Consider the following 26,749-nt stretch of genomic DNA (forward strand, 5'->3'; position numbering starts at 1 on the left):
TATGAATTTGTTTCTATTTTGTTTGTTTGTTAGTTTAGTTTATTTTGCTTTCTAGATTCTACATATAAGTGAAGTCATACAGTATTTCTCTTTCTCTGTCTGACTTATTTAGCATACGGCCCTCTAGGTCCTTCCATGTTGTTCTGAATGGCAAGATTTCACTCTTTTCATGGCTATATAACATTCCATTGTATATATGTACCATCTCTTCTTTATCCAGTTATCTTATTGATGGAAACTTCATTGCCTCCATTTATTGGCTATTGTAAATAATGCTGCAATGAACATAGGCATGCACATGTCTTTTCGAATTACTATTTTGGATTTTTTTGGATAAATAACCAGAAGTGGAATTGCTGAGTCATATGGTCATTCTATTTTTAATTTTTTGAAGAACTTTCATGGTGTTTTCCATTGTGGCTGTAGCAGTTTGCAATCCCATTGATTTGCTAATGTTTTTTTGAGGATTTTTACATCTATCTTCATCCAGGGATATTGGCTTATAATTTTCTTTTCTTTGTAATGCCTTTGTCTGATTTTATTATCAGGGTTATGCTGGCCTCATAAAATGAATATGAGATCCTTCCAGCCTCTTCAAATTTTTGAAATAGTTTGGGAAGATAGCTATTAATTCACCTGTGAAGCCATCTGGTGCAGGACTTTTTTTTTGGGGGGGGGGTTAATTACTGATTTGATTTTGTTAGTATTTACTCATTTTCAGATGTTCTGTTTCTTTTTGATTCAGTCTTGGAGTATTATGTTTTCTGGGAATTTATCTGTTTCTTCCAAATTGTCCAATTTGTTGGCGTATACCAGTAATTATTTATAGTATGTCTTTCATGTCAGTTGTCACTTATCTTTCTATGATATTATTTATTTGGGTCCTCTCTTTTTCTTGATGAGTCTAGATAAAGGTTTATCAATATTGTTTATCTTTTCAAAGGAGCAGCTCTTGGTTTCATTGATCTTTTGTATTTTTTTAAGACTATTTGAATTTCTGCTCTCATCTTTATTATTTCCTTCCTTCTGCTCACTTTAGGCTTTATTTGTTGTTCTTTTTCTAGTTCAGTGAAGCATAAGGTTAAGATTGTTTATTTGAGGTTTTTCTTGTTTCTTAAGGTAGGCCTGTATTGCTTTGAACCACCCTCTTACAACTGGGTTGCTGTGTCCCGTAGATTTTGTGTTACTGTGTTTTCATTTTCGTCTGTCTCTAGGTCTCTTCATTCTTCTTTTTGATCTTCTTATTAACCTACTCATTGTTTAGAGGAATGTTATTTAACCTCTATGCATGTATGTTTTTTCAGTTTTCTTCTTGTAGTTGGTGTCTAGTTTCCTGCCATTATGATCAGTGAGGATGCTTGGTATGATTTCAGTCTTTTTAATTTTTTTGAGTCCTGTTTTGTGGCCTAACATGTCATTTATGCTGGGAACAGGTCCATCCATCTGCACTTGAATATGATATATATTCTGCTGCTTTTCAGTAAAATGTCCTAAAAAATGTCAGTTATAGGATGATCTGGTCTAATGTGTCATTTAAGGCCACTATTTCCTTGTTGATTTTTCTGTCTGGAAGATCTATCCATTGATGTCAATGAGGTGTTAAAGTCCCCTACTATAATTGTATTACTGTTTTGTCTGTCCCTTTATATCCATCAATATTTGTTTTATATGTTTGTTAGCACATTAGTATGTGAGATTGACCCTTGGAATAGCAGGCTAGGAGGACTGACCATGACTGACTACAGTGGACCAGCTGTAGTGCTGGGGCCGATCCCACAGAGCAGGGCTTGCTGTAGTGGGGTGCTGGCGCCTGCGGAGTCTTCTCGTTGTATGTGTTGCTATGGAGGTGGTTGGGTGGTACTCTGGTGTGGTCTGAAGCTGGCTGCTGGGTGTGCTGGTCTAGGGCCTCTTGGGAGTGACTCTGATGCAGGCCCCTGTCAACTGTTGCCTATGTCTGTCTGGGGGCCACTTCCTGGGAGAGGCTGTGCTATAAATGGAGGCTTGCTGTCACTCGTTCAGGGTTTGGGACTGCTTAGAAAGTGGTATGGAAACATTGAGATCAGCTGCTGCTTGTTTGGGATTTGTGGATTTGGGGGAGATTTTAGGAAATTCTGCAGTGCAGGCTCAGTCCAGCCATTTGTGAGGAACAGCCACTGAAAGAAGTTTTAGGCTAGGTTCACACTTGGGTGGATCAGAGTCTCAGGGATCATCTGGGTACAGTGAACAGTGCTGGCCAGAATGATGGAGAGTTCTGACTTGGCACCTGCCACTTGGGTAGCGTGAGAATTCAGCAAAGGAACAGTGTTACCTGCAAGCACTTTTGTCCAGGAGAGAGCTGTTCTATTTCCTGCCCCTCTAGTACTTGCGTTGAAGCTGGTCAATTCAGCTAATCCCTTTATGTCCCTGGAGCTTTTCAAACTGTTACCCCTGCACTGCAGCTCCAGGTTAAATGAATTGTGAGCAAGTGAGTCTATACGTGGCCCTTTAAGACCTGCAGCGTATTCTTTTTTTGCTGCCTCTTGTCTTTCTCGGGTACAGTTTGCCCTGGTTTTCACAGCCTGATGTTAAGGGACTTATTTTTTTGGTTCTGGTAGCCTGAGCTGGAAGCCCAGTATGGGGCTGAGCCCACTCGCTTTTCAGGGGGTCCTCCACAGCTGAGTTATCCCTCCCTGTCCTTAACCTTCACTCACTGGTGTGGGACCAGCCCATTCTGGGTCTCTGCCCCTCCTACCAGTCTTGCTGTGGCTTCTTCTTTTTTTTTTGGGGGGGGGTGTTTTTTTGGTATTTTTTCAATGTTAAAAGCGGGGAGGCAGTCAGGCAGACTCCTGCATGCGCCTGACTGGGATCCGCCGGGCATGCCCATCAGGGGGTGATGCTGTGCACATCTGCAGCGTTGCTCCGTTGTGGCTAGAGCCATTCTAGTGCCTGAGGCGGAGGCCATGGAGCCATCCTCAGCACCCAGGCCCACTTTGCTCCAATGGAGTCTTGGCTACGGGAGGGGAAGAGAGAGATAAAGAGAAAGGAGAGGTGGAAGGGTGGAGAAGCAGATAGGCCCTTCTCCTGTGTGCCCTGACCAGGAATAGAACCTAGGACTTCCACACTCTACTGCTGAGCCAACCAGCCAGGGCTGTGGCTTCCTCTTTATGTTCTTAGTTGTAGGTCTTCTGGTGGTTCTCAAGGATGGCTGTTGTATAATTTAGTTGTAATGTTGGTGTGGTCATGGTACGAGGCAAGCACAGTGTCCACCTACTCTCTCATCTTGATGGAAAGTCTTCTTATAATAGTATTTTTTGAATGCTAGATAATAAATAATAAAAGTATAGAATTATGCTGGCTTAAAAGTTATTTTAAGAAAGAAAGAAAAAGGGAAAGAAATGCCTGTAGATTAAAAATTAAAATAAATAAACCGATACTTTTCAGCAGTTTTTCCTCTGTACTGAGTTTTAAAGGCATGTTGAGGAAGGATGCATATGAGCATATGAGATCAGTTTATAGCCATTGCAGGTCTTGAAGAAAATGCATGAAGACTGTATTAATTGACTCTGGACTAACATGGAATTTGTTTTGTTGCATGGCCTGGTTTGCGGTGGAATTCCCATCAGAGAGTAAGTTCCAAGTCTTTTTCCTTTATTTTCTTTATAATACATTTGTCTCCTGTATTGTGATCAGTTGTTAACAGTGTTAACCTAAGTTGTAAGAGACTAGGCAAAGCCAGTATAAGTTTTTTTAATGCTTTGGAGATTTTGGAGAAAATTATGAACTAAGTTTGTTAAACATTCAGTTTTCCTTTGTTTTCAGGTCTTCAGTATGTTTTTGGAGACTCTTGTTGATTTTATAATAATTCATAAGGATGACTTGCAAGACTGGCTTTTCGTTCTTCTCACACAATTACTTAAGAAAATGGGAGCAGATTTACTTGGATCTGTACAAGCGAAAGTTCAGAAGGCTCTGGATGTTACGCGGTAAGTGTTTGGGGGCGAGCCACTTCCTCCCAGCTTTGAAGATATAATTGCGTAGAACATTGTGTAACTTTAAAGTGTACAACATGATTTTGGTACATGAACATATTGATAAATGATTACCACAGTGTTAATTAACACTTCCTTTATATAACATAATTATTTTACTTTTTTTTTTTTTTAAATTGAGGTGATGTTCAGAGGCGGATTAGGGTTGGTTGAGGCCCCGGGTGCAGAAGAAAATATTGGGCCCCTTAAAAAAGAGAGAGAGACAGGGAAAGTAAAAATACATGTTAATCATATTTTTAAATAAGTAAAAATATTGTGTACTATTAATGTTAAAATTACACATATGAAACCAAACTTGGTGTCATTAGAAAAAAGTGTAAAGTTGGGTTTTTGTGGGGCCCTTCAGAAGTTGGGGCCCAGGGTGCATGCCCGGTGCGCCTGCCATTAAATCCTCCTCTGGTGATGTTGAGAATATCTAAAGTCTATTCTTTTAGCTACTTTTAAGTGTGTAATACGGTATTGTTAACTATAATTACCACACTGTACATTAGATCCCCAGAATGTATTCATGTTATAGCTGGAAATTTGTACCCTTTGACCAACATCTCCTCATTTTTTCCATCTCTTAACCACTGACAATATCTCTTCCACACACTGTTTCTGTGGGTTTGGTGCCTTTTTTTTAAGTGTTCACACAGAAGTCGGAATTAGGGACCGTTCCTGTACATGAGTATAGCAGTGAATTTCTAGGACGTTGGCTATAAGGGCTAGTCGGTCCAGCTTGTACTAATGGGGGAAGGGGATAAAGGGGAGGGTTGTGGGTGACTTGGGGAGATGCGGTCAGTGTGGCTGTGTTGGAACATGGGCCTGGTGGCACCAGACTTGTCAGGGAAAGTCAGAAATGTGGATTAAGGCAACACATTTGAGGATTTTGTGTGTGACGCTGTGAAAACCAAATAAAACATTTGTGAGCCAGACTTGGCCGCTAGGTCACTTGACTAATTTCAGTGAATTTATGAAGGAGAAGGGCCATTTCATAATTTTAGGGGTGGCAGGAATATTGTGATGATATATTTGACTGTTGATGATTAAGACAACTATTATTTTCTTCTGTTAAGTTTTCTTGGATGCTTCTTCCCTTTAGAACCCTGTTCTCGCTGTCTGAGTCTCTGAAGCATGTTCACTGTCTGCTTTCCTTTGGCGGCTGAGATGTGAAACTGCTGGGGCTTCTCTGGGCTCAGGCAGCACTGACAGACTGCTGTCCCAAGTGGTGGACCTGCTTGCCCATCCCCCTCACTGTCCTGGCTTCAGGCCTGACAAAAGGCACCTTTCTTGGCCAAACACATCAGTTACTTGCTGCAGGGAAGAGGAGAGGCATGTTGTGTGTGGTTTGTGGATCTTGTTTCTTTATAGCCTAAGTCACTTGAATCATGCATACTGAAGTGTGCTTTGCTTCCAAAAGTGGTCCTCATAGCTCCCTGAATGTACATAAATACAGTAGTAAGAGATGTGCTGTTGGGTCAAGTTTATTTCTTATTAGTAATTATAATGCTGGTAGTATTAGAACCTAGAATGTGCCACACACTTTCCTATTTTCTTACGTTATTTTGTTTAAATTTCACATCTTCCTGTGATTTTATAGTTTTGAACCTGCATCCTTTTTCTTTTTACTGTGCTTCAGTAGATTGAGAAAAATCTCTGAGAGATTCCACAGCAGTGTAGTCGCTCAGCCTCAGCTGTAATAAATATTTGTACTGCGTTATCCTTCCCGTTAGCCCGGCAGGTGTGCCTGCCTTGCTACATGGGCTCTGTTGTGCAGTCTCACACTGGTGCTAGTAATGGCTGCATTGTACTGGGGGGGGTGGGGAGCATGGCTCTGCTAGCCAGGAGCCCTCAGGGTTACTCAGTGGAACCAGCGATGTGAGATGACTAGAGGAATGGGATCAGTAACAGGTAAGAAATGGAGCAGGAGAGGGGCTTCTAGGGCCCCCAGGCCTCTGGGTATGTTTTATTGCTGAAAGTGGGTTTTCCTTGCTGAGTATCCCACGGGCGCTCTTCTTCTGATCTACCAAGTAGGGATCATGAGTACTTACCGAGCTGGGACCAAGGAGGACGATGTAGTTAGGGCAAGCACAGTCAACTACAGGTGGTGTGAGCAGGATGTAAAAATACACTTTGGAGATTGGCAGTGTTTTTCAGGGAAGCAGTATTTAAGAGAGATAGGTGGAGAGTTGAGCAGATCCCTAGAATCTCTTCCTTAATAGTATATCGCTTAGTGTTAAATTTTTTTTAAGTGAGAGGAGGGGAGAAAGAGACCCTCGCATGTGCCTCGACCAGGATCCACCCGGCAACCCCTGTCTGGGGCCAATATTTGAACCAGTCGAGCTGGCTGCAAGAGAAAGCAGTGAGAGAGGGAGGGGAAGAGAAGCAAATGGTCGCTTCTCAGGTTGCCCTGATTGGGGACAGAACCTGGGACGTCCGCATGCCAGGCCAAAACTATCTACTGAGCCAACCTTCCAGGGCACTTAGTGTTAATTTTAAAATATCATACTCAAGGTAAGTTTAGTGTGTATTTTGGTATGTTTAACAAGATTTTTCTTTTTCTTAAAGTACTGTTTAAAATTGTGAACAGGCTTGCTTTTATACATATTAATCAACAACAGCATATTTTTATTTTTATATGGTTTTACATTATTTTTGTTATAAATTTGTCTTTAAAAACAAGCACTTTGTTCTTTTTATTGTTGTTTTTAACCCAGAGACTCCTTTCCATTTGATCAACAATTTAACATTTTGATGAGATTTATTGTGGATCAAACTCAGACTCCTAACCTCAAGGTTGGTAACGATTTGTCATTACAATTCACCTCTAGAAGTCAATTTTTTTTACACATGACTTGTATTTGATTGTCATGAGTAAGTATGTGAGCGTTTCTTGACCACCTCTTTCTGGGCATGTTTTCATCTCTTTTGGTTCAGAACCCAGTAGAGAAATTGCTAATTTTTTGGGAAGGCATATGTTTAGTTTTATTTTAAACTATATATTAAAGCGTGGTTGTATTATATTTCTACCGTCAGTGTATCAGATTTCTAGTTGTTCCACATCCTTACCAACATTTGGATATTACTACTCTTTCACAATATTTAGAAAATCAGAATTTTAAAAAATATTAACATTCTAATACATGGAAATTACTTGTTACATGTTGTTGTAAAATCAAACTTGTAATCAATAAGCCTACATTGAAGGGAAGATATGTGTTCATTTGAATTAGGTTATGTACATAATTTGTTCTTTGATCATTAAACTTTTGTTGGGGTTTTAGGATAGACCCAGTCAATAATACCCCTTTTCTCCTGTGATCAAAACCAGTTGAGACATCAGTGGAAAAGTTAGGGCAGATAATCAGCTTGATGACTGAACATGCTACCTTGTAAGGCCTAGGATGTCTCAAAACAAAACTAGCGACAGCGTTGCACTTGGCACTCCGGTCAGTGGCAGAGCTGGACATCCCATGGGCTCCCCACATGGGCTCCCATCATGTGAGTGTCCTGCAGCATGCGTGGGGAGCAGAGCACGCCTCCTCTGTGAGCTTGGCGCTCTGGAAATGAGCGTTCCGTTGCAGTGTTCTCTGTCCCTGCTACCTCTCAGTGGTTTCCTATGTCTATCCTGTGGATGCTGACTCCATGTGGGACCTAAATCCAGGGGAAAGGGGCTGTCCCTTTAATAGTGTTTACTTTTCTCTGGTTACCAGTTAAGAGCGCTGTTAAAAGGTTTATAAGGTATGCTTAATGTTTATCATTATTGGATCTTTCAGGTCAAAGTTGCAATCCTGAAATACATTGAGTCTCTTGCCAGGCAGATGGACCCAACAGATTTTATAAACTCTAGTGAGACCAGGCTTGCTGTTTCTAGAATTATAACTTGGACAACAGAACCAAAGAGCTCAGATGTGAGAAAGGTATGTCCACGAGCGCTACGGTGCAGCTTTAATGACAGACTATGCCTCGCGTGCGAGGCAGAGAACTTCATCAAGACACTGGCGCATGTCTACATGTCACTCCCTTTCTGAGAAAACCAAGGCTTGGTCGGCCCTTGCCCCTTACCTTCTCTCTCCAGCCCCGCCTTGTTCCAGTCTCCGGAAGTTAAATTGAAAATCTGAAATCTTGTAGGATGAGTGCATGGTGTTCTTAGGCATCTATGTTTTTAATGTGAAAGCACTAGTCATTTAGTGTCTCTTACAAGGATTTTGATTTTCCTTAAATTAGTTTTGTGATATGTGTACTTCTCATAAAAAGTAGGGGATATTTTATAGCTTCATATTCATTTTGAAATATCCCCTAATTTTTGTGAGCAGTATACTTTGAAGATAGAATTGCAGGTGCAAGGCTACCTGGCTGTAAGGTGTCTAATAGTAAAATGTGGTTGAAAATTTGCTAAAGATAATAATGAATTCTTAAATTTAAAAAGAACACAAAAACTTCTAATTTTGCACCACACTTAGGACACACTCTGATTTGGGGAGTGCGGTGAGACTCCCTAAATACCACTGTGGTGTTTTGTTGTTGTGTTTTAAGCCCCTGAAGGAAAACATTGGCTACTTTATTCTGAAATGGCATGTTAAGTAAAGTGCACAGGATACATTATATCTCTTATTAGGTAGTGTTCTTCCTCCGACTATTACAAAGATTAATTAGTATATGTAGAACCTTTAACCAATTCCTGACACATTATAAGCACAAAACAAATATCAAGTGTTACTGTGTTTGCTGTTTCTATTCTCTTTCTGTCAGTGTCATGTTCTTCTCTGCTTAAATTACACATGTAGCTATTGTTCTCTTTATATGTAAACTAACTAGTCTTTATATGAAAGTACTTTTAAAAGCCCAATTCCTGCTTCCAGACTAAAAACACTTAATTTTACTTATTTGTGTGTGATCATGGAAGTTGCATGTTGTCTTCAGTGCTGCCCTCTTTCTACGGCCATTGCTACCGCTGTCCTTTGTTCTTGTGGATCTCGTGGGTCCAGGCAGGGAAGAAGGAAAGAGTGATTCCAACAAATATACTGCTCACAAAAATTAAGAGATATTTCAAAATGAATATAAAGCGATAAAATATCCCCTAATTTTTGTGAGCAGTATAGTTAGTAAGGTTGGTATATTTCCAAACGCAAATAAATAAACACTTAGCTCCTTCTCTTAGGAACTCAGGAAGAATTGTAGAATTATCTAAAAGGTTTCTTTGGAAGGGTCATAGTCTATATGCTTCTTGAATTCCTTGTATAGCAATACAGTTATAAACTAAGTTGTTCAAGGTCAAAGGAATGGGGCAAATCTTACACACTTTAAATTGTTATTCTGATAATAATAATTTTGATTTGTGATCCTTTTGTAAAATTTCTCAGCATTATCGAAGGAGCATTTTACTGCTCACTTTTATTTTAACTGTTGAGCCAGCTTGGATTACCGGGGACAGTAGAAGGTGGTGGAATGATTTGGAGGGTTTATAGGTCAAAAACAGGTATTTCTGTTGTAATTTTCAAGTGCACAAGATCAACCAGTAAATAAACACAGACTCCTCCAGTGCAGCCTTCTATCTTTAGTCATAACACGGTGTGTGTGTCTGTGAATATGTGCTTTTGTAATTGAATGTTACATATTCCCTCCTGAAACATTCTGTAGACTTGCCAGTATTGTGATTAGAGCCTGTCTGGGAGCAACTATTTTGGAACATAATGTCCATTTTCTCTGGACATGCACATTAAAAATGTGAACTAAGGTTTATTGTCCTAACTTTTCTAATCAGGACATTACAGAAACTTTTTCATTGATTTATCTAACATGGGGCTCCAAAACATTCAACCTTTTTTTTTTTAAATACTAGCTAAGTCAAGTATCGTTAGGATATTACATTTATTGCCAGTAGTCACAGGGTTCATCTACTGTGTGATCTTCACCACCTAATTTCAGTTATTTTGGATCATTCAGTGCCTTTCACAAAGCCTGGTCTCCACAGGCGTCTGCGTCTGATGTTTGCCCTCGCTCTCCTTCTTCCCCTTCCCTTTCTCCCTCCCCTTCTCCGTTGTGAGGGCTGCTTAGCATCTCTCCTTCAGACCAGCTTCAAACCAGGTTTTGGGACAGTAAATTTTGATCTTCAGAGGAATTTGAAAGCTTTTACATCAGTAGTTCTCAGTTCTGGCTGCAGTGAAAACCAACCTGGATACCTAGGCTCTTCCTCCCCCTTGGTAATTTGACTTAATTGGTATAGAGTAGAGCTCAGACATTGTTTTGTGTCTGATTGGGGTTCCCCTGTTCTTGGCTAGTTTTCAATATACAGAATTGAGACCATTATTTTAGATGATTGCCCTGGGATTGAATCTCAAGTCATACAGAGCACTGATGTGGTCTGCCCTGGTTGCCACTACTTCTTTTGGTGCCCAGCCTGGATCCTCAGTATCTTCAGGACCAGGCCTGGCCGTTCTTCAGGGCCTTCCACACCTATCTCCCCTTCTTTTTTTTTTCTTTTTTCTTTTTTTAAAAATATTTATTTATTTATTTTTAGAGAGGGAGAGAAAGAGAGAGAGAAGGGGGGAGGAGCAGGAAGCACCAACTCCCATATGTGCCTTGACCAGGCAAGCCCAGGGCTTCGAACCGGCGACCTCAGCATTTCAGGTCTCCGCTTTATCCTCTGCACCACCACAGGTCAGGCTATCTCCCCTTCTTTACCTGGTATGTTCAAGAACCTAGTACTATACCTATAGGAACCAGCTGGCATTAAATAAATACTCTGAATGAATTAATGATAAATACCCAAAGAGAAGTTACCTGATTTCAAGTAATATTTTGAAGCCATTATTTTCAAAATCAGTTCTGGAAGTTGTCCTCTTTGGTATCAGTATTAGTTTTCTCTTACACAACAATTTACCACAAACTTAGCAGCTCAAAACTATACAATTGTATTATCTCACAGTTTTGTGGCTCAGGAGTCTGACATGTGTTCTCTAGGTCCTCTGTGTGAGTTCTTTCTGGACTGAGTCAAGGTGCTGTCTGGGTCTTTGATCTCCTCTGAGGCGTTGCTCCTCTTCCACCTTGCTGGGTCTTGGCCAGATCCAGTTCCTTACAGATGTAGGGCTGAGGTGCCTGCTTTCTTGCTGGCTGTCAAGAGGGGGCGATCTCAGCTCGCAGGTGCTACTTGTCATCTGTCACATGGTCGTCTCCACAGCATGGCAATGTGCTTCCTTAAAGCCAGCAGGAGAATATTTGAAGAAATAATGTCCCAAATTTGATGAAAAACATCAATCTATACATCTAAGCAGCTCCTCAAATTCCAAGTAGGATTTAGAGCTCCACATCTACATACATCATAATAAAACTATTGAAAGTAAAGACAGAGAGAGAATCTTGAAAGCAGCAAGAGGGAAGCAGCTCAGCATATGAAGAGAGCCTCAGTGTGATGAACAGCTGATCTCACTTAACCTGAACAATCCCTCTGCCATGTAGCAATTATGGAGTGACAGTCCGAAAGTCACAGCTCCACTTACTCTGGAGGAGGACTGTGCCGGGTTTATATAGCAGGGCATGGGAATCTTGGGCTTTCTGAGTTACCAACTGGGTTGGCAGTAATCTCCCATAGTTCTTTGGTAGTTCCTTAGCTTTTTCTTAAATGTAGAGCTTTTTAAACTAAGTGTGCTAATTGTGATAAGGTTCAACTTAGCATATGCAGCTTTGCTCTTTGAGAACCATCTGTGTTGGCTTTCATTTATATATACCCAGCACTGCCTAGTAAAGCTGTTGATTTGATTCAAATAGCTGTATTAAAGCTCGGTATTCAAATATGAATTCTGTTGTCCTATAACTATTTACCCACACACCAGTGCACGGCAAGTGAATTCTTCCTGAACATTCACTTTCTGTTTTGATATATCACCTATTGTACATTCATATTAATATAGATGCTATTGTAGGTGATGCAGCTGTCTTACCCAAGAATTTGAGATGTATTTGAAAGATTATCTAAAGGAATGTAGCAGCTAAATAAAGATACAGTATTTAGAAATTGTGATTATTACTCCGTTCTAACATCTGAAATTGTCATTATCATCTTAAAGTTGTAAAAAAAATAAAATAGGTTATTTTTATATGGATAATTTAATTCACTAAAGATACTCTTACCTGTTTCTTTTAAATAAATATATATTTGGCCTCTTTTATTTACAGAGTTATTAAAAGGTATGTTAAGTGTTAGGGAAATCTTGGTGATTGTTGGGCAGATAAAATGTATTCTCACTTTGTTAAAAATGGCGCTGCCCATGTGAGGCCGTCGCCCAGGTGATATTAATGTGTGTTAAGAATCCTTGTAGCCTGGGGCTTGGTTTTGGGATTAAGCCTTTCCCACCCTTTTTGATGTGGGGTGGTACAATCCAATCATGCCTCGGAGAAGTGACTTTGTATTGGAGACTTCCCTGTTTTGTATATTGGATTAGAGGTTGTAAAGCTATATAAAATGGGGACGGAGCTGGAGCTTGCTCTCTTGGTTCCTGGGATGATTAGCATGAGAGAGCAGAGGGAGCAGAGCAGAGAGCAGAAGGAGGCCCCGTGGAGTAGGCCAGGAGAAGCAGCCAAAATGGCGGAGTGCTGAGTGAGATGCCAGTTTGTGCAGAGTTTGTATCTGGGATAAGGAAGGAGATGGGGAACTGAGGAGAATAAGGCTGGTGATCTAGAAACTTTTGATTCTAGGAAACTCGGATAAGTCAGTGGCTTATGAGCACTGAATGTGAGTGGGTTTTGGAGCCCAGTGTGTATTTTTACTTGCCCGCCGGGTACAAGCTAGAATTAAAGAAAATGGCCTATCAGTTTTTGGCTCCATTGTTTCTTTACCGACTGTCTGAATCCAATGCGAACCTGCATGGGCCAGGCTGCTGTGATGGCAGCCCTGGCCACTGACTTTACAGTGATCTAAAAGCACTTCATGATCGTGAACTAAGTTCTTCTGTTGTCCTTCTTTAATTTCATAAAAGTAGAGTGAGGGTATCATCTGAGTACTAGAAAAGCCTTTCAGTCTGAAATCTGTGCAGTAAACTTTCACATTGGCCACATCCCTGGAGAGTATTAATTTTATGCAAACAATACTGGGAAGTTCGCAGACAATGTAATTCATTCTCCATGCCTGTAAGGTCCTATTTGGGAAGACACTTCAGAAATGTATGAAGCTGATACAGCTCTGATATTTGACTTCATCATTTTAAATATTTTGTTTCCCTTTTTACAAAGTGTTTTGAGTGTTTTGTGTTGGAGGGAGAGGTATTTAAATAATAGGATGTTTTTAAAAAGAGGAAAGATGTATAACCACAATGAGAGAACACAAGCCACTGTCCTTACAGTGCAGAGACTAACTAGGACTAAATGAGAAAGCCCACTCAGACTTGACCTCGTCTGCTCTGCTCCCAAAGGAAGTGTCTTCATGTTTCTAGCATGGGAGTCCTCACTAGTGTTGACCAGACTAAACAGAAGTATACAAGACCTTTCTCAATGCACTGTGTTTGTGTTAAGGTAATAGAATGCAGTAACAGTAGAGAGTGGATTCTCAAGTTTGACCTCCCTTTGACTTCTGCTCTGCCACTTTTCAGTGGCATAACTAAGTATTTTAACCTCTTATTTCCTGTGTATTGTTTGTAAAATAAAAATGACAATACTTGCTTTAGGCATTATTGGGCGGACTGATTGCAATAAAGAATATAAAAACATAGCTAAATATTGCTACCTTTGCTGATGTAGTTCTTGCTGTTACTGTTTGAGGGTTGTTTTGGTTTTGTTGCTGCTGTTAAAAAACAAATTGAAAACCAAATTTTTTTCTGGAATTAGAAAGATTTTTTTTTTCTCATCAAAGGGAATATGGTAATGACAGAATTTTGAATGATGTATTTCAGTTTTAGGATTCGGAATCCCTGTATGTTTGCTTATCATGTGTGATTCCTAACATTTAGCATCTACTTTGTCAGAGGCAGTAACAAATTTTAGCCCCCAACTGTTTTTGAAAAGTGTGGGAAATGAAAGGATGGCAAAATATCTAGAAAGGACAAAGAGGCTATTTCCTGGAGCAGGAAAAGTATATTAATAGGCTTTGAAAGTTGAAATTTCAAAAATTGAAAAAAATTTATGCCTCTTGATTATAGATAGGCAGCATAGCCTACTGAAAGCTAAGGATTTTACTGTTGAATAAGATCTGTGTCTCAGCTTAACCATGACTGTCTCTCTGATCTTATTTCATCTCATAGAACAAGACGACTGCTCCTCCTAGAAAGGACTTGGATTGTTTGAGTCCTGGCAAATGACTGAGGTTTAAAACGGACAGTTACTATTCTTCTTCTTAATATTAGCTTTTATGTTATGTATGTAGGTGATTTTATTAAAGAAGCTAAATGCTTTTACAGCTTGCAATGACTGTGGCTAAGCAATGCTTCTTCTCTCTGCTTACACCTGCCATCTCTGTGGTTGTCATTCCCTGCATCAGTGTAGTCGTGTAGGTGAGGACTTGCACTCTAGGTCAGCTTCAGCCTGCTCTGGGCTTGGAGAAAGAAACTTGGAAGAAAATTGTGAACAGGAAGATTTAAAACCATTTATTTGAAAAAGATACTTTGCTGTTTGTTCTTTAGTATTTTAAAACTGATTACCTTTGTGAAGACACAGAAGATTTTAAAGAAACCTAAAATTAATATAATTCTATGTGACTGTGTTTGTGGCTGTGTAAATATTTGTGTTTTGATATGTTTTTGTGATTAACTCCCTTCCCAAAGAGATAACCACATTGAATGCAGACTTCTACCCTATTTTTTTGTTTGTTTGTTTGTTTGTTTTTGTATTTTTCTGAAGTTGGAAACAGGGAGGCAGTCAGACTCCCGCATGCACCCAACCAGGATCCACCCAGCATGCCCACCAGGGGGCGATGCTCTGCCCGTGTGGGGCATTGCTCTGTTGCAACCAGAGCCATTCTATCGCCTGAGGCAGAGGCCATAGAGGCATCCTCAGCGCCCTAGCCAACTTTTTGCTCCAATGAAGCCATGGCTGTGGGAGGGGAAGAGAGAGACAGAGAGTAAGGAGAGGGGGAGGGGTGGAGAAGCAGACGGGCGCTTCTCCTGTGTGCCCTGGCCGGGAATCGAACCCGGGACTCCTGCACACCAGACCAACGCTCTACCACTGAGCCAAACGGCCAAGGCCTCTACCCTATCTTAATGGAACAATAAAGGACAGAGTCTAAATAAATGTCTGAAGGTTTTGAAATACCTTCTCTTTGTTGATTTCCTAAAGCAATTTTAATGACAGTCTGAAGGGAACAGTAATAGTTGCTTTTAATAAATCAGCAAACTCCTGTTTCTCCCAAAGTTTAAGTTTTCCCTGGTTAATTACCAACACTGAAGCATTTGTCAAAGCTTAATTCTCTCTTGTCCAGAGGATTATTTTCTGCTGTAAAGTACACAGCTTCCAAAGCAGTTGATACCCTGGGAGTTCTTTTCTAAAAGTAGCAGTCACCTTTGAAGAACCCATTACCCTTATTCCCCTAAATTCATAGAGAGAGGCGTGAATGGGAACCATTTCTTTTTGTTATTTGATCTTCACAATAAATTACCCTAGAGGTCATTAGAAAAAATCTGCAGCACTCTTGAGTGTTTTGTTTGGCTACTTAGTGCCTTTTGTGAAAGGCAGTCGTTCAAAGATGGGACAAGAACATACTCCACTTGGTTCATTCCTGGACATGAGCTATGCCGGGCTTTTTAAAAATGGTTCTCCAGTTCACCCCTACATTTGAAATGATTCCTTCAATGAGAGCATATTGATTGTAATGATGAATATAGCCTGGTTTTTTCCTTGAATTCTAGTATTCTGACTTTACACTAACACAGGGTTGTAGATAAAAGATCTTAGGACCATATACTCACATTCCTTTTAAAACTTTGATGTAAAATCTTTTAAAAATAATATATTTAAATGACACTTTTATCCATTTCTGGAGCTTGAATCTCATTGGAAAAATATTTTACTTTGAAAACAGCTTCAAGCCAAAGGGAGACTTTTGAAAACTACATAAAGCAATAAGCATTTTATACTTTGGAAAATGTAAAAATAAATCATTCATTTATATGTATAAATCACACGCATGTACCATTTGTCCATCCAGTTATATTTTCAAAATTCTCTTTCTGTTTGATTTCTTATCTAAATTCAACTTTTGGATAATTGAGAGAAGGTTCATTAGTGGGCAAAGTGAAAGTCTACTACACTTTCTTTTCCCACATTACTGAGTCACTGAAGTGAAGTAGTTATGAATTAGTCATTTCTAAGCCTGTCATCTGATAGGCTTCCTGTTCCTGAAAGATCCCACCTATTTTATAATTTGCTTCATGAAAATCCTTAAATAAGGTTGTGGTATTAGACATCATGTTACTCTGGGAAGTAAAGACAGTGGCACAATTCAAATAAAAATATATTACTGCCATTTTATAATTTTCAGATGTCATTTTCAGTCAACAACAACAAAAAATACCTAAACTTTCTTGTTAAATTTTGGTCAACATTGATTTTCTTCCCCTGCTAAAATTAAGCCTGCTTCTTTCTCTTTGAAGTGCAGTTTTTTTCTGCATGCACTTTTTTCTAACATCTAATAAAAAGTTTTTTTAAAATGCACAGGTTACTTTGCATGGTTGTTGGAATTTGCTTTTACACAAATGTTGAAGTCATGTTAATAGTATATTAAATTGGTGGTGAAATCAGTTCCTCCAGATAATGATTTGTTAAGAAAGATTCAATAATGAAATATAGAAATGTATATTTTACTATAGTTATTATAATATTTTTGGCCTGTCATAAAAGTAACTGGCCTGTTGTGATTTAATTTGAATGGAAAGGTTACTAATGCCTATATAGGAGGTCAAGAGAAAAAAAAAGATACTGTCACACACACACTACTGTGTGTAGAGAATGATTTTGACATGTTGAACAAGTTATTTTTTGATTACTCTGTAAAAAGCATTCTACTGATAGTTAAATATTCATAATTTTATTTTTGATTAAATGCATTTGGGTCTTTGGACTTTTTTTCTCTTTCTCTAGGCATAAATAGTAGTTTTGATTTAACTGCCTAGAATTAATTTTCACATTGTAAAAGCATTGAAATGTTTTGTGGTGTTTATTTCTAAAGAACTTCTCAGCAGATATTTTTTGATAATATTATGTATCATGGAGAAAATATTCACAATAATTACTGCAATCCTAAAAATTGCAGTCTTTGGAAAAATAAATTTATGCTTTTAATAAAAAGATTTTTCTAATGTGTTTTTTTTCTTTTGACTCTTAGAAATTTGTAAGAAATGGCAGCTAGTACTTAAATTTTCTTACATATAGTTAAATTTTCTTACATATAGTTTGTTTGTTTTTTTAAATCAACCCTTGTAACTGCATAATTTCTTAGGCACAGTGCTTAAGCTCTGCCTACCAGTCGCTGCACCAGGGCTGTAGAAAGCATGTGGCTTGCTGGAGCAGGCCCAGTCTCAGTTGACTGCTGTTGCTTTATCAGTTCATTGCTTTTTCCCACCTTGCTGCCATGGTGATTGCAAGCAGCCTTGCAGTGTGTTGTCTCAGATAAGAAAGGAAAGGAGAATGTTTTCTAAAAGCAGAGTGAGTTTTTACTTTGTACCATGGAAGTCTGTAGTCTATTCTTGCTTTCTAAAGATTCTCTCCTCGGTTCATAGGTATAAAAGCAGAAGCTTTGCAGATGTATTTAAACTCTGTCTTTTTCTGGTATTTTTGTCACGGGGAGTGGGGATGAGGAAAAGCCATCTCTAAAGATAACTCAGTGATAGCTTGTTTAGAAAGTTGTTCCTTATAGGGGGCACTGGGGCCCTTGTTCAGTTCTGACTTATTAGAGTGAACAAATGTTTTTGATTCTTTTATTTATGTATTTACCAGCTTCATTCCTAGTTCTAGACAACAGGAAAAATTACAGGAATTTATTCTGACTGTGCTGTGGAGATCTGAGGCCAGGGCACTAAAATGCAACCAGTACTTACTTTCCAGATTAAAGTCAGACATTTATAATTGATAATATTTTTTCCAGATGCACTTTATTTTTGTTTGGTTTTTTTTTATGGTAAAGATGTCCTTTTTTTATTGTATTTTACTCATACAAAAATGTTTTCTTTTAAAAACAATTTTAATGAATATGCTATTGTACATTACGTAAATTAATCATGTTTTCTTTTTCTAGGCAGCACAAATTGTGCTCATTTCATTGTTTGAATTGAACACTCCTGAATTTACCATGTTACTTGGTGCCTTGCCCAAAACATTCCAGGATGGTGCCACCAAACTCCTGCATAACCACCTTAAGAATTCCAGTAACACCAGTGTGGTGAGTGCTGCGGTCTCAGTACTGTGCTGTGGTGCCTTTGTACTGATCATGGCCGCTGCGTGTCCCTTGTCTAGAGCTTGCTCTAACAGCCAGCTTTCTTGTTCTCTTTTAATAGATGGTGGGCGTCTCAAGGGCGGGAGGCCAGGCTTGATCCTGCCGTATTCCCAATGAATGAATGGACCTGCTATTTAAATATGGCCATTTTCTTAAGTTAGATTATTCAATCCGTTAAATATTTATATTTAGTCATTTATTTATTGAGTTTTATATATATATTTTATTTTATTTATACTGTAGAGATACAAATGCTCAATTGTGTCTGCTACTCTAGCACAACTGACATCAGTAATTCAACTTCAGGAATGCCTGTATGACACACCCAATTTTTGCCCCTGTGTAGAACTTAAAGTTAGCCATAAAGATTCAGAAAAAAAATGATCTCGATTGTACAAATTTGCCCATTTGTTTACATGTGGGTTAAAAGGCCAAGGGAAAAGTGGACCACATTCATTCTGTATTTAGCTGTTGAGCAATGATGCTTATTTTGCCTTTGCCCCAGGGCTCTCCGAGCAATACAATTGGCCGGACTCCCTCCCGACACACCAGCAGCAGGACCAGCCCCCTGACCTCACCTACCAACTGTTCCCATGGCGGCCTGTCTCCGAGGTAATGCCATTTCAACAGAAGTGAAGAAACTAAAGCACCCGTTTGTCTAGGCTATTTTTATCTTTTTAGACCAAGCTTAATACCAAAAAAGTGTATGGCTATCAGGAGACCATGGATTCTTGTCTTCAACCAAGTCTTAACTGATAATCTTGGGCAAAGTATAATAGTTAACATCTACAGTGAAATGAGCAGTTTGTGCTGAATGTTCTCTGAGATTCTTCCAGCTCTAAACACTTTCTAGAACCTTAAAGATTTTGAAACTAAAAAGTTGCATTTAGTACTCTTACACGTATGAGTCATTTAGAAACTCATCACCTATTCTTTAAGTGATAGCACTTGAAGAAAGTATTTAGTCATCTAAATAAATTCTTTTTTAGGTGAGAGGAGGGGAGATAGACTCCCACATGTGACCCAAACGGGATCCACCCAGTAGCCCCACTTCTGGAGCCGATGCTCAAATCAGCTGAGCTATTCTCAGCACCCCAGGCTGCTGCGCGAACCTATCAAGCCACTGTCTGCAGGAGGGAAAGAGAGAGAGAGGAAAAGGGAGGAGAAGAGAAGCAGATGGTTACTTATGTTTTCTCTGACTGGGGATCAAACCTGGGATGTCTGCACACTGGGCTGATGCTTTATCCACAGAGCCAACTGGCCAGGGCCCTTATAACTTCTCTAGAGTCTGTCCACATATAGTCTGGGTAGTTTTCCAGCCTGGTGGCTATTCCAGGCATAGTTGCTCTCACTGGGGGCTCTTGTTTGAAGTAGAATGCTGCTCTGGAGGAGGGGGTGAGAACCTGAGAGCTTGGGTCAGCATTTTAAGACTCATGAACATTGGCCATAGAGAGTCTTTGAGGCAGTGACTGAAGAAGAGAAGAGTGCTTTGTCTCGGGATCTTTACTTCACTCTTCTCCATCTGGCCAGAGCCTTCAGCAGTCTGCTGATGGCGTTAGTGATCTCCTGATAGGTGTACAGTCCCCCATGGCTGCCACTCATAGTAGTGACTAAAGGCCAGACTTTTCTAAGAGCCAGTGCCTGGATTTGCAAGGGTCATACATGCTGGGTTGTCTGGTTTTCAACCTTTTTACACATGGGGACCAGTGAAAATAGAATTATTTCAGGGACCACGAAGGCAGAAATCACCCTGAACATAAGAGAATTCGACCAAGATCTTCATACAGCATCAGGGTGGTTAACTCTTTGTGGACCAGTGGTTGGAAAACACCGGTCTACTAGAAGTCCAGATCTTTGGGGTCACTAATAACAAGAATCAAGGGACTGTGTCTTAAGGGTTGCTGACATCAAGATCTTAAAAATATAAGAAAAGACTGCAAGTGTGCCATTTTCCCTTGAAGAATTACTTCTTTAGTAGGAAGGTAATCAAAACATAAGTGACTTTAAATTCTGATTTTTAAATTAAAAAGAATCTCCCATATTCCTCTGTCCTTACCAGTGAATTTTTCTTCAGTCCCTCAGGTTATCATATAAATATTTTGAGATATATCAAATTTGTATTTTCTCTTAGTGAAACAAAGTGTTTTGTATGCTTACAATACCCTACTGTTTGTATCACCCTAAGGCCTTGGGTACTATATTTAAGTAGATAAAAGTATGATGTTATATTGCCAAATTTGATCTGTTGTTATCATGATTCAGCAGGCTATTCTAACTAGACAGTTGAGTCCAGAAACTAATGAAAACTTTCCCCAGGTGTGACTAAGACCAAGTCAACAACAAAAAAATTTTAATGTCAACATCTATATCTGTATTTATAGTGTATGGTTTGTCTTAAATTACCAGGGTTCAGTGTTGACAGTAAAGTCATAGAGTTCTCTTTTTCATGGGGAGAATTTTATAAAAAAAAACCTGTATTCTCTATAAATTGTTGCTTTGGTCTAGAACTGATACTTTGCAACATTCATGGGAAATCTGTTCTCCCACAAGACAAAGATAAAACTTCTTATCTTTTAATTATTTCAGTATTAGGGTAGCACATTCTTTAGGTAATTAGCAGAAGGTAAAACTCAAAATAAGTATTTCATTAAATGTGCTAATAGTCTAAAAGATTGTTGGGAGCTGCTAGCATAATATATCAGAGGTACGAATTATGTAAGTATTAATCTCATGGATCCCCAAAGTATTGAAATTTAAATTTTTCTTGATCATCATTCATTCTTAATTGGCCTGAATTTAACTTTTACTGTGAGGGTTATAGCTCAGTGGAAGAAATGAAGAGATTTATTTTTAATCTCAAAGGGTACAAGTATGGCCCCAATTTTTTTTTTGTCAAAAAGTTTTTCTTTAGGGGAATTACTTAAGTTATATAGTTTCTTTCCTTTTTGAATACTGTGCCCCAGTCAGTGCATAACTAACCAGATGGGCTCAGGCAGCTTTGTGCTTATTAGGAAAAATGACTTTTCTCAAAACTAAAATTGCCCAGAAGGAGGACAGACTACCTGACAGCACTGTATTGCTGGACATACTCAACAAAGCTGCATGCTTCCTGCCAGGAGAATTGGGGGAAAAAGGAACTCTTACGTTAAATAGACTGGGTTGGGTCACTAGCTTCTAAGAAGTCAGTAAATGAGTTCTGCCATGTATAATCTCAGCTGTTTTCTTGAGCACTGTTCTTGAAACGTTTATTTTCTGTGACCTGACGTTTTTTTATCAACCATATGTTACTAATAACTTCATTTTTATGAGGAGAAATTACCTGTTACTTGTTTTTTAATCTAATTTTGAGTATCAAAATGAACTGGTATTAATTTTTGTCCAAAATTCTATACTTGGATCATGGCAGTAATAAGGGAATATTCTAAAATGATGAAAGAAAAAAAAATCTCATTTGGTAGTTAAAAAAAAAGAAAAAGTCACTAGCGAGAAAATTGTTTTTATCAACCCAGTAGTGTTAGATAAGTCATAGCTAACAGGTTAAATTTTTGTGAAACATTCCATTAATCATTGTTTCTTTGTGAGGGAAGAATTACTGCTATTCCCAGATAGTATACAAATACTACTGGGTATTTGGAGAGAAGAGTTATGACCTGCAGTTTTTCACCATTAAACACACATTTATATTTTACTCATTTTACCCAGTGTGATTCATATGAAATGAAAAACAGAGTTGCAGTGGGCTTTAGAAATCACATGAAATCCATTTCCTTGAAGATAAAAACTGTTGCAATGGCCCTCACTCCAATGCAGGGCAGGATAGTGCTGGCTAGGTCAACTGTGAACTAGCAGTAAGGGGCAGTGTCAGGTGGGTTTTCTGTTCATGCCACCAGAGGATCAAGACTGTTCATGGAATCCAAGTGGTTGCCTGAGGTGGTTGCCGTATACCTCTTGTAGCTCCACCCTGACTTATTTGTGACTTGGGGACAGTATGTAGGCCCTTTAATACCATAGTGACCTCTCATCACCACAGTGTATTTTTCTTTAAAAATGGGGCCATAACTGTCCTCAGGCAGAGATCAGCTTTGTACCTACTGCTCTTAGAACCATGGCACTGCTATGTAGGACATGGATGCTGCTATATCAGACACTGACAGTGGTCTCTGATACTGGGCTCTGCCCCCCCCCCCAGCCTCATGTTGCATTTCCAGCCAGTCTGGGTCACCCCCTTTCCTAGTCCCTTTCCCAGAGTCCCTAGTTTTTTTCAGTTGCAGCAGTTGTTAGAATTCTCTGTCGGGGTCTCTTGCAAGCCCAGATCATTTAGTGACAATTATGAAGTGAAGAGGAATACTTGTGTTCTCAGATTAATTTTAATTTTTGTAATAGATAAGATGAGCAGAGGAAGTAGGTTTTTGGTTCTGCTTTCTCTGAGCTGGCTAGCTGAGAGTGGGTGCCCTAGCCTCCTAGAGATGGTCTTCTTTCAGAGGGGACTGCTGGTGGCAGCCCCCTGAACTCCATCTGATTGGCTCCCTGCCTCTGGTCAGAACGACACATTCTAATTCTTCCTGTTGCAGTCCCTTGGTCCCATTTGAAATAAGGCCCATAATTTCTTCTTCGGTTCTTCCTAGAATAATTAATTGCATTTTCTGGAACTGAACACCCACATTTTTTGTAAGTGCCTGTAATACCCTTCCCACCCTTCCCAGTGTAGATGTGCACACACATGCTGCATGCTTGCACTCAGGACTTAAACATGTAAATGCACTGTTGAGAGGGAAAGGAATAAACGGTCTTACTAAAGACCAAACCATAAAACAAAATATGCTCTTTTTCTCTGTGGCGAAGCATGAATTTTGCTCCAAGAATTTGAGGATAATTTTGTCAAGGATAGAGGAGACTCTAAAGACACTCAGAACATAGTGTCTTCCCCTCCCCTTCTCCCCCTGCCCCTTTGCCGGTTTTTGTTTCTCTTTCTGATTTTCCTCTTCTGCTCACTGCAGTCGGTTATGGGGTTGGAGTGCCGATGGGCTCTCGAAGCCCCCACCTCCCTTTTCTCAGCCTATCTCCATTCCCACCGCTCCCTCCCACAAGACTCTCAGGCGCTCTTACTCTCCCAGGTAACAAGCCCCCTGTTCAACTTGTCTGAGGTGTCACAATATTATTACATTTCCAAGGTCGTCTCAGGTCTTTTGGAAAGCCTCTCAGCTGCTTCCAGTGTGGTCCCTGCTTTGGCTTAGACTCGCAGGAGGAGAGCCTTGGTGAGAAGTGTGAGCAGGTGCGTGATCTTTGTCGATCCTCAGAGTACAGTTCCTACCATGTTATCGGGACAGAGGACCGTTGCATCAACCGACCAGATTCATTGCAGACCTCCTGGCCCAGTGCAGTGTTCAGCCCCAAGAAGGTGCTCAGGCAGGGCTGTGAAATCAGGCGCGCAACAGTGAGCACAGTTTTTAATCTTCTCCTTAGGTGTACAAAGCGTTCCCACAAAGGCAAGTGAAGCCTGCTCTTCCCAAACCACACCTGCTGCTCTCAGTCCCACGAGTGGTTGCGTGGACTGACGCTTTTCATAAGTGCTGTCACCAGGTGATAGTCTCAGACACGGATCCAGAAAGGAAGCCCCGAGAAGGGCATTCAGTGACCTCTTAGTGAAAGTACCCTGCCTCTCGCATCCTCATGAGCCCCTGGTTTCATGTGACAATGTCAGTGAGTCTAGAAGAAGGGGTGGTGCTTCCTTCAGATGGTAACTCTGTGGTACCCAGTAGGGTCCACGTGTTCTGACAGAAACCTGTTTGAAGGTCTGTTAGGTGTTTTTTATCAAGGTTCAAAGGCTAGAGAACCCCTTCCCCAGAAGGCTATAATTACAAGAGCAGAGCAGGGGCAGCCCAGCTGTTTTGTTTAGTAAGATAAGTTTGTAACCCCTGCAATAGAACAGGATAACAATAGTCCTACTTTTGGATGCTTGTACAGAAGATTTACATTCCTACTTCTGTGTTCTCAACATAGCGAAGCTGTACATAGTAAACAAGCCAGCTAAATGTTTTAACAACATCTCTCCTCTGAAACGCTTACAGCTCTAAACGTGAGTTCTAAAGTGTACAGAGACTCTGGTAATGACTTTTTCCAGGTGCGCAAGTTCAGGGCAAGGGCACACTGACAGTGAAATCTCACTGCTGTCGTCTGTGCTAATAAAACATGTTGCCGTACTTTCTTCCTTTTTTTTCTTTTTTTAAAAAAGATTAATGAGGCCTGAAGGTATAAAACCAGTTTACTGACTGTCTCCCAGTATACTGACCTGAGGCCCCTAAGGGCACTAAGCTCCAGCCTCAGCCGGTCCTCCCAGCCAGCCATCAAGACTGCCCTCCAGAGGGTATCCTGTCCCCAGTCACCTTTCACATGTGTGCCAGTGACAGAGCTGGTGCTTGGTAAGTACTTGTAGCTTCTGTTATGATGGTGCAAGAAAAGAGGAGACACAAGACTTGAGGTTTATAAAACCCGTTGGTTACATAAAACTAAGAGGAAGTCTGTGTCTATCTCTCTTCTCTATGCCAAAACCCTAGATTTCATGATGAGGGGCAATTGTCCTTTCTCCAGACCCTAGTGTCTTTTCCCTGCAAAATAACAAAGAAGAAAATCTAAGATAGCAAACTTCCTGTCTCCAGTTTGTCTTTGCTTGGAGACCTGATGCCACCCATGACAAGACTCTTTTACAGCAGGGCAGTCCAGAGCTCCATCCTGTTTCAGTGTTCGGTGACACGCCTGACCTTGGGTCAGTGAGAGTTGACTGATTGACTAAGGAATCCTAAGGAAACCTTTCTGGGGCCTAACCACAGTGTTTGTAGGTGACTCAGGGCCTGGCCTTTCACCTCAGCGGATCATGTCCTGGGGTTGTGTCCGAGCTGAAAGGGGGCAAGTGACAGACTGAGGCCCCTTCTGACCAAGCTGCTGCACCTCTCCTGCTGCTCCCTCATCGTATGGCTTGCTGGGAACACCATGTCTGAGTTCTCTGATGACAGCATTCCTGGGAGTTTCCTTTTTCTGTATGAAATGAGGGCTCATGGGTGTTGATTTGAAAAAAAGACAAATCAAGCCACAGCATAAAGTAGCAAAGAAAGGAACACTGTTTCCTGTTAGAAGAGAACAATGATCTCTCTTACCTGGAGCTCACTGTTTCAGCTTCATACCAAGGGGCTGCTTCGGACCTCAAGCCAGTGAGTCTGAACAGAAGCGTCACCACAGACAACTGGATTATGCACATGCGCTTCTAAATTGAACGCCTGAGTTGAGTTGGTTTATTCATTCAAAGCAAGGAGAAGGAACATTAACTGGCAGAATCTTTTATTGTGTTAAAAAGAGGCTACTATAATTCTAAAGTTATGTGGACTGAAACGAGATATTTAACAGAGTTCAGATTAAGAAAAATGAGATGAACTGTGTGGAAGCTAACATTATCTGAAGCGACATATGGAGAATAATATTGTGACATCCCTTAAAAAGCCAAACGTTTTGCCAGACTTCCTCTTGTCTGTCCCATCATTTTCTTTCTTCCTTCCCCCCTTTTTTTGCATGGGCTATGTTACTATTTTTTTGGTTGTTTTGATTCAAAGTATTTTAAGACATCTTTTTACATCTTATATACGTATTTTTTGTTTGAGTCATACTCAGTCTTTATATGTAAAACACAGTGTACTGGTCAGATGTATAAATGCTTTTGTTCATACATAAGCTGGTATTGTGGTTTTCTAGAAGGGGGCAGATAGCTTCTCCACATTAAAGGGATCTTGCCTCATAAATAACCATAGTAATTTAGAAAGGGTTGAAATCTTGAATTCTGTTCAAATCTTTTACCGCCTGTCAGTATATACATGGAATTTTAGCTGTAAACATGTTCAAGTTCACATTATTTGTTTTACGCCAGATGCAGTCAACTTTGAGTTCGCGTGCATTTTTTGTGAACCATCCAAGTATAATTGGGGTGTGTATTTTCTTTCATCAGAAGAGAAAAATGAGTTCTCCCTGGGCCAGTTTTGCAGTGTTAGGCAAATAGCTTTCACCTCTAAGAGTGAGTTCAGGTCTGTGCTCCAGCAGAACCATACAAGTCTTAGGAAGCACTTGGATCATTGTAGCGCAGGCCTACCTGACTACTCTAAGTGAGAACTGTCCAAATGTGGTCTTGCTTTTCTGCCCAAACCGTTAACAAAACAGAATGTAGAGGAGGGGGCTTAATAAATGTTGTTTGTTTTTAAGTGATAGGAAACTTACTTCATGTGAGACTGCAGGGTTGGTTATGTTGTCCTTAGGAAGGGTTCCTGCAGCTGGGCACTTCATTTTA

General features: G+C 40.0%; 1 protein-coding gene across 26 annotated transcripts in view; it reads left to right on the plus strand.

Moving 5' to 3' along the window:
- CLASP1 (cytoplasmic linker associated protein 1) overlaps window positions 1-26,749 on the plus strand; it is a 275,934-nt gene that overhangs the window by 207,659 nt on the left and 41,526 nt on the right. For all 26 annotated transcript variants that reach the window (XM_066345675.1, XM_066345677.1, XM_066345681.1 and 23 more), the window contains 5 exons: window positions 3,799-3,962; window positions 6,728-6,806; window positions 7,787-7,930; window positions 18,226-18,369; window positions 18,929-19,035. In XM_066345675.1, coding sequence (XP_066201772.1) covers window positions 3,799-3,962; window positions 6,728-6,806; window positions 7,787-7,930; window positions 18,226-18,369; window positions 18,929-19,035 — 638 coding nt within the window. The remainder of the gene's footprint in view (window positions 1-3,798; window positions 3,963-6,727; window positions 6,807-7,786; window positions 7,931-18,225; window positions 18,370-18,928; window positions 19,036-26,749) is intronic.

This window comes from Saccopteryx leptura, chromosome 7, assembly GCF_036850995.1.
Source record: "Saccopteryx leptura isolate mSacLep1 chromosome 7, mSacLep1_pri_phased_curated, whole genome shotgun sequence".
Taxonomy (NCBI): domain Eukaryota; kingdom Metazoa; phylum Chordata; class Mammalia; order Chiroptera; family Emballonuridae; genus Saccopteryx; species Saccopteryx leptura.